At 46.9% G+C, this 8629-nt stretch overlaps 1 protein-coding gene across 1 annotated transcript in view; it reads left to right on the top strand.

Moving 5' to 3' along the window:
* SLC25A13 (solute carrier family 25 (aspartate/glutamate carrier), member 13) overlaps positions 1-2662 on the top strand; it is a 74391-nt gene extending 71729 nt beyond the window's left edge. The window contains exons 15-17 of the mRNA XM_010293721.1: positions 234-392; positions 473-563; positions 1444-2662. Of these exons, the coding sequence (XP_010292023.1) occupies positions 234-392; positions 473-563; positions 1444-1633 (440 nt within the window). The 3' untranslated portion in view covers positions 1634-2662. The remainder of the gene's footprint in view (positions 1-233; positions 393-472; positions 564-1443) is intronic.
* Positions 2663-8629: the final 5967 nt, after the last annotated feature.

The raw sequence follows: 8629 nt of genomic DNA, 5'->3' as shown, positions 1-8629 counted from the left end.
AGCAGGAAGCATGTGATATGGTTGTTCCTCTAGGAGAAGCTCTCTCTGATTGAAGCCACATCCACAACAGCTGCCTCTTATTGCTTGTTCTCCTTCTCAGCTTCTGCTTAAATCAAAAGTGGCTGGATTCTCCCGATAGAAGGACTAAAGGCACGGTTACCCCTGCGTAGACGAGGTGTGTAGCATATGTGACCAGTCGGTGGTACCCACCTGATGATTGCTGTGTTGTGTAGGTATGCCTGCAGCCTCTCTGGTGACCCCTGCGGACGTGATCAAAACAAGGCTACAGGTGGCAGCCCGGGCAGGACAGACCACCTACAGCGGCGTTGTAGACTGCTTTGCGAAGATCCTTCGAGAGGAAGGTCCAAAGGCTCTGTGGAAAGGAGCAGGAGGTGTGTAAAAGGGCTTTGATTACTAAGTGATTTTTAATTGTGGGTTTTGTCACTTAGGACCTCTTTTCTTTTCTTTCAAGCTCGTGTATTTCGATCTTCTCCTCAGTTTGGTGTAACTCTGGTGACTTACGAGCTACTGCAGAGATGGTTTTATGTGGACTTTGGGGGAGTGTAAGTATGTGGTGTCCTAATCTGCTGGGGACCTTGAAGCTGCAGCTGGGTCTGTGTGGGTCTTGGTGCTCTTCGACACGTCAGTGTCAGGGTCTTGCTATTACAGAGGACATATTGCAAAGGCTTTGTAAATATTATTTAAGCCACACTACACAGGTGCAGGTTAGGATGATACTCCAATACCTGTTTGACAGCAAGACATTACCACATTTTATATCACCATTTCAAGCTGGGGACCTGTGTTAGTGTAAACAGCGACAGTGAGAGGCTAAATAATGGGCTGGGGATATAACTGCAGGGGAAATGTGACGCCTGCCAGGTCAGGATACGCTCCTCATTAGTTTGGTGGAGGGGCTGTGCCCTTGATTAGGCAGGGCATTTGACATCCACAAAAGGCTATAGGTGTCACCAGGTCCAAAATTTGTTGGAATTTCAGCTCTGCCTCCTGTCTTTGTTTACGATACAGATGGATGTGCATATTGCTGTTCAACATGATCCCAGGAGCAGCTGCAGAACATTTACAAAGCTTTGGGGACAGCAGTTTGAAAGCCACCACAAAAATTGCTTTAATTCTGCTAGGTTCCTGGATTGGTTGTGCACTGTAGCAGAGACTTACGAGGCCCTGCTCCCCCACACTGCAGTTTTGATTAATGCACTACAAATTTTATCTGGATTTGACCATACTCAATCGACATGAAGGCTCCTAACTATTCTGGAAGGTTTTAAAACAGGGTATTTCTCATTACATTGTAGCATTTAATTTAGTTACTTACTGGGAGGTAAACTCAGATGTCTCATTCAGCTTATTTTATGGAGGAGATTTTTGTGAATACTGGTTTTATGCTATGGAAATTAATTTATTACTTTTATTATTTTGCAGAAAACCAGCTGGATCAGAGCCAGTTCCTAAATCTAGGATCACTCTCCCTGCTCCTAACCCTGACCATGTTGGTGGCTATAAATTGGCAGTTGCCACTTTTGCAGGGATTGAAAACAAGTTTGGACTTTACCTACCTCGGTTTAAGCCATCACCACCTACCTCAAAGGCTGCTGCAGCAGTAGGACCCTAAGTTTATTGCTGTAGGGTTTTTTGTTTTTAGTCGGGAAAGAGCCACTTTTCTAATTGGTTAATACTTTGTTCCTTTAGCTTCTCATCATATAACAGTTTAGCTTCATTTGAGTTTTAAGGCAATTTTCATCTTAAATGTAATCATTTGTCGTTGTGCTTCCTTAACCAGATCACTGTGAAATTCCTACCAGTTGTTTTAAGTTTGGGACCATGAATGTATTTGTCCACATCTGACATGTGCTTGTGTTGGGAAGACACTAATTTTAGGTTCCGTTTATTGGGGAGGGCTGGGTGAGAGCTGCGAACCAGATCATCTTACAGGCAATGCTCGGTTGCAGATTACCAGGGCGGATGTCGCACATCGTCACTCAAATGGAAAAACTCAGTGGATATCACGGTGCTCAAAGCGGAATGATTTTGACTGTACATGTAAATTGGTTATAAACTCAGTGCGTGTCTGTAGAGGTCAGCAAATATATACCCGGTACCTAAGTATGCCAGTACAGCTTCAACTTTTTAAATATGTACACGCACAAGTTTTGTTTCTGGATTGTATTATGAAGCTTTTATGTGGAACATGTTTTTGTAATCGAAACCACATTTATAAATGTTTAGCCGTTGTATTATGTTACTGGTATCAAAATGCTCAAAAGAAAGTGTTATTGTCCATAGTCTTTGCACTTTATGGCAGAACTTTTGGCATTCTACTACACGTACAAGGAAATTTCATAACTAGGTGCCTATCTTGGGTTGCTGGTGTTTGGAATTCAGTTTGTATATGCACTTCTATAGTAAAAAGCTGCTTGTTTAAATAACTGCAATAGAAAATTCATGCACTGTATCAATGGTACCTGCCTTAACTGCTGGCTTGTAATTTGCAAATAGATGGTTTCAGATTCTTATTTACTCCATTGAGTCAAAAGAGATTAAAATACTCTAAAAGAAAAGATTTTACTTAATTTTTTGGTGCCTTGCACAGTGTTTAGAAAATTATGTATTTATGAAGATAGAAATAAACCTTTCAAACAGATGCACACATGGTATTCTGTTACAGAAATAGCGTAGTACATCAAAGGTCTTGTTCAGCTTCAGTCATAAAGTTAGGTTAAGATAAAGTTAATATTTGGACATGTAGGCTATAAAAACACCTGCAGCTTGATGACAAATTAACTGAACTCCCCTGTGTAGAAAAGACATCTGTTGGTATAGATGTCACTGAAAAAATGAATTTTTATCTCAGTCAAAAACCAGGACTGGAGTAAGCTTTGATATTTTGACCTTTACTTTTGTGGGGAGGTTAATATGTTATGAACAGTCTGACTACCTAGTCAATTGAAGGTACTGTTGGGTGTCTTCTGTGATAAGACCTTCTTGGTCTTATCTCTTAAGACCAAGAAGAATTTGGTCCTGCTTGTCTTCTTGGGGTGGGGGGTGGGTGCCTTCAACACTGACTGTAAACTGAGGACATGCATAGATACAATATCTTTGCAGAAGAATGAGTTAGGTATGCAGTATCACATTGTTTACTATAACGTGCAGAAATACTGAAATGGAAATCACTCTGTGACTGTATTTGTGTTTGGGTCATCATGAAAATTATTTTCTTGGACTAATTTGATTTTGAAGTTACCAGTGAAATGGAGTCATGGCAAGAGTAGCATCTGCAGTACTCATGGATGTGAAAGCGAAGGAGAAGGTGACATGTCTGCCTGCTGCCTCATCTTGGAGTCTGGCTAAAACAAGTGTCAGAGACTCTGCACTGGGCTCGTCAGCCGCCAGCTGCTACCTCTCAGCCCTGTGTATCTCAGTCTCCCCAGACGACAGCTCCTTCGTTTCAGAAATGGGGGGAAAAAGCTTCCCCTTGTATTACTCCAAAATTGACTGTCAGGATTTTTGGTTAAGCCTTATCATAAAAGTTAAACTTTCTCACTGGGAGCTGCCTGTGCTTGACACTTGAGATTTTAGGCTATTTAGGAGCTGGTTTACACTTCATTCCTCACTTTTGCCTGACGAACCTTGTCAAGAGTTTCTGTGGAAAGTGAGCAGCTTGGGAAGATGCCTGAGTACTGAGCTGCACCTTTCCCCCGGTCCGGGAGAGGAAGCGCCTGGCCACGTGCATGGGTTCAGCTGGCAGCTGCTGCCTCCTCGCCCAGCCTGGAGAGGGGAACGGGGACTGCACCGGCCAGAGCACGTCCCTGTGCTGCCTAACGCCGAACCCCGACACAGCCGGGGCCTCGCAGCCAGGAACGTTAAGAGGGATTAGAGCTGGGTTACTGTACGCCTTGCACAACTTCCTGGCTCGTGTGATAAAGACTGTTGTGTTTTACAAAGCAAATAATAACTCAAACCAATTTCCCTACCTACTGGTGCCCCCTTTTTCCCAAGCCTGGCAGTATATTTATGACTTATCCTTTATTCCAGAGATGAAGGGACAAAGCTCCCAGCCCAGGGACAAAGCTCAGGCACAGCTCTCCTATGGCAGGTCCATCTCAGAAGGCCACAACCTTCATCTTCTCCCTGGCAGGCAGATGAGCAAGGCTGGACTGACACCTCCACCACCACCCATGGTGACCCTTTCCTTCCCCATTAACTGTCTTTTGGGGAAGTTGTTCAGTCCCTCTTTTCAGGGCCAGTGGAGGATGGAGGCAGGGGCAGACAGTTGAAGAGCCAGCAGCTGCTTCATTAACATGCAACCCAGTTCAGGACGTTTCCAAGCACACTACCGTTCTATCTTGGGGAAGATCTGGGCCCACAGTTGGATTCCTCCAGGCGCAGAAGGATGCATTCCCGCTCTGAAAGGCTTACTGGCCAAGAAATTGTCAGATTGCCTTGCAGACAAACAAAGGGCCCTGAGGACAATGTTTAGATGTTTGTCCTCTTTGGGTTTCTGGGTGGGTTATGCAAAGTGTGGGAGGAACGGGATGAAATGTAACCTTGCTTGGCAGGACTTCGAGAAAAAAGAAATGATCAAATATGGGTGATGTTGCCTGTTGGCGTGAGAGTGGTATGGGGGTGTCTCTGGAGCAGTTGCCCCATATTTGTGTTCAACAGTCCAGCAGAAGCTGAGGGATGCATTTCTGCCTGGTCCCCAGGGAATGGGTTGGGTTTAAGCTGACTTAATAATATTGACAGTCTGCAGGGATGCTTTTATGAGCAAACATACCACAGGCTTCAAAAATAACTTAGGCAGGTTTTTCTAAACCTGCTAAAAATACGAAACCCGACAAACCGCTCTGCATCTTCCTTAGGAGGGGACAGCCTGCTCGAGAATGTCCCTGCCATACGCTCCACGATGTACACGCATGGCACACTGCTTGCTGCTGAGCTCCTCAGCGATCCAGCGCACACATGGCAGAGGGACGAGCAGGAACCATCCGACCTTGCTCTTTAAACACTGCTGTGAAATTCAGACTCTTATTTTCAGTTGAAGTATTTGCCATTTTTGCATAAGCTAGAGACGATTTCCAGGGATGGTGATCATTTGCAAGTTATTTAATGGCTGAGAATATAGAAATCTCAAGACATCTGTATTTTAAGTGTCTCCAGAAAGCTTCAAACACAGCAAATAACACAGAAGCAGCCTGGGATGAAGCGGTTTCTTTAACATCACGTGCCGTAGGGCAGTTCTCTTTTCTGTGCGGTGGGCAGCGGAGAGCTCGGGCTGTGAGCAGGGGCAGCCTCTCCCAGTGCTGAACGTGAGGATGTCATCAAGGTGTCTGTGGCCTTTCAGACAGAAATGGCGTTTTAAGATGCGTATTCATCGCTTTAACTGCTCCTTGCGCTATTCCCCATCGCCCTGGGAAGCAGCACCATTGCTTGCAAGATTTGTTCCAGTTCCACTGCAAAGGGCTGCCTGGCCTCCCTCCGTGCTCCCTCACACCCCGGGCTGTGCAGCCAGTGCGTACCGGGCATGGTGGTGCTACTGCAGAAGTAGCTCTGCTTATGACTTTGAAGGAGAACCAGTCCTGTAAGCTTCCTGGGGACAGGCTGCTACTCCTGGAAGAGGTATCATTAGGCACCGAGTCCTTCATTAGGACTGATGCTGCTCTGGTGATAGCAGAGTCTCCTCTCGGTGACTGGTCAGTGGGGACCATCCCACTCTGTGGGATGCTGTCTTGCTCTGTGAAGGGTTTCCAATCTTCTGCTGTGTTTGCTTTGTATCTAACATTACCAAAACTCTTGAGAGCATTTCCCATACGTCTTGTGTGAAGGAACCTATTCTCAGTTGTTTCCATAGCACTGAAGATGCTGACTGCATCAGATGCACAGAGATGCAGGCTGTCATTTGCAGATGATGTTCCAGGACATGGTAGAGGCTCCTGTGTTTTCAGAAGTAGCAAATGCTTGGGGCATTGGCTTTGAGACCCAGAAGGAAGTACCTTTCATCCTGGAGGATTCACTGTGGAGCACTGCTGAAAATGCTGCAGCTCCTGAATCATTGTGACCCAGCACCATTTGTCCTGCATGCCTTCTCTCTTTGAAGTAACAACCCTGAGGCAACTCTGCTGAGCCTAATCTCAAGCAGCAAACACTTCCTGTGAAGGCTTTTCCGTGGAGATGTCTGTGCTGCTCTCAACCTTGGGAGGTAGCGCTTTTCATTTTCACCTTTCCAACATCTACTTGGTCCAAATGCTGTGTGGGCATTCCAGCCCCACACTTGGTTTTTGTGTGTCCTGCCCAGATTTCACGTTGGCCAATGCACATGCTCTTTCAGTGTGCCCTGGTAATCACCTTCTTCCTCTGTTACCATGAGGTCTCTGGAACAGAGTAGGTGTCATGAAGGTCAAGTAACCCTGCCTCCCCTTTTAGCTAATGCCTTCAGTTCCCACCCCAAGTGCCACCTGCCATGTCTCCCCATGTCCTTTGGCAGCTCCTTTCAGAACATCCTAAGACCGTGGCCACACCATTCTTCTGCCTCTCACTTGTGCTGGTGTAGCTTTGATCCTTGGCACTGAAATCAAGGGAGACTCCGGTCTTCCCTGCATCAAGCACAGCACAGTTGTCTCTTCCACATCCACCTCATGGTCCACTCCTCCATCCTAAACCTCAGTTCAGCCTTTCCCTTCCTAGCCCATGTTGCTTGTCTCCACGTGCCGCTTGCCTGCTTCTTCCCCGGTCAGGTTTGCTCTTTCTTACCCTTCTGGTTACGGTGCGCTCTCCAGCTCAGCCTGAGCACATGGCTTTTGTCCTTCACAGAAAGCTCACCTGCAATGGCCCCGAAGTACAGCCAGGCTGTTTTCTAACTTACTCCGTGCCCGGAGCAGGCATGGCAGCGTCCCGGCAGTGCTAGATCATGGGGTGCGCTCGTCATGCTCTTCTGTCTGTTCTCTGGGTGTTTGTAGGCAAAAGAGCCTGGAGAAGATGCTTTCTCTTTGCTGAAAATAAAGGGTAATTTTGTATTTACTTGCCAAGCAGGCAGATTCTGAGGAACATCTTGTTATACGGGCTCTTTTGGAAAGCCAGTAAGGTGGACCTATTTGTTTAGCAGCAGGAAAATCAATCAAACAAACAGAAACTGATGGAGATTCATGGAAGGGCGGCAACAAAGGCTGGTCAGAGGCTCCACTGCGTGGCAGTCATGACCAGCAGAAGGGGAGTAAATGCCTCTTGTTCCTGTTGGGTGCTCTGCCATCTGCTTCAGCTGCGTGTAATGGCCCTTTCGTGGTGTTGCTCTGTATATACAAACCTGGTCATTTCTGTGGAAATCTGGATCATTTCCTTGTTTCCTCTGTGTACTGCTGAACCCCATCCAAAAACCAGGAGGAGAGAAAAATAATTAAAAAATTAGAGAGTCTTTGGTCATATTCATTTGCACACAGCAGCAAATGCTGAAGGTCTTCTGAGGTTGCTCTTAAAACCATTTTACAAGCTATTAATGCCATAAAGTAGGGAGAGCTGGGAAGCTGAACATGCAGCCACCCCTCAGGTTGCAAAAACTGAACGGTAATATGGAAAAAGTGGAAGCAAATTTGCCAACCATTTCCCCTGCACTGGTTACGATGAAAGGGAGACCACACCGATTAAACACCCTTCCCTTTACACCGCAGCGTACGCTCGTGCAGTGTCCCCACGCGTGCAGATGTGGGTGTACCATCGGGGGCTGAAGGGTAGCGAGCTACCCACCTCGCCCCCACTGTGACAGCACCGGTTTGCCGAGTACCTGCGTGTGCATGTACTCCTAATCTTGTGACCCACTAATGGCCAAAGCGTGCCTCCCCCCTTCCACTTTGCACCGCATCTGCTTTGCCCACATACACAGACAGCACTTACATGGGCTTTTTGAAAGGAAAACGGGGAGAAACTGGGGAAAAAAACAACCCAGAGACGATGTCTAAACCGCTGCTTTACAGGTGGTGGTTTATTAGCGTTCACCTTTAAGGAACAAAAGTGCTGTGAGTGCTACGCTGGTTCTTCAGGCCAGCTCCCATGGGAGCAGCAGGAACACAAGGCTCCCCAGTGCCTGGCTGCAGTTTCATGGAGCCACCAGACCAGCGAGAGAGGGCAGGACGCTCCCATGGTTGCGTGTCCACAGGCACTGGGACATATCTTCAGGTTCCACCATGAAGAACAAACTCGCCCTTGTGCTCCCACTGGGAGTTATTTCTAACCATCAAGAGGACAAGGGAAATCCAGCTTCTCCAAAGGATTCCTTTCCTTAGCCCACTCTAGCTTTTAGCAGTGCAGAGACGTCCCGTCTGGGTTTGATCATAGCTCTGAAGAGCATTAGGTGATCTATTCCTCAACATGGCTGCCCAAAAACGAGGTGCGGTTCCCCGCAAACTGACGTACAAAATCTGTGCAGCTTAGTTTCAGTGTTTCTTGCTGTAATGGTTCATCTGCCTTCCCAAGTGAGTGCGAGCCACTGTTAAACCCCGGTGCCAGAGCCACGCTCTGGTTCAGCGTCACGTTGTGATGTGTACGTTAACTAGCAGCCTCACCACCAAGGTTAGCATTCGCCAACGTCCCTCGGGGCCACAGCACTCATGGAGATCAGCCT

Source organism: Phaethon lepturus, unplaced genomic scaffold (genome assembly GCF_000687285.1).
Source record: "Phaethon lepturus isolate BGI_N335 unplaced genomic scaffold, ASM68728v1 scaffold43138, whole genome shotgun sequence".
NCBI lineage: Eukaryota > Metazoa > Chordata > Aves > Phaethontiformes > Phaethontidae > Phaethon > Phaethon lepturus.
Note: the sequence above shows the minus strand (reverse complement) of the source record. Positions and strands in the feature narration are given on the sequence as shown.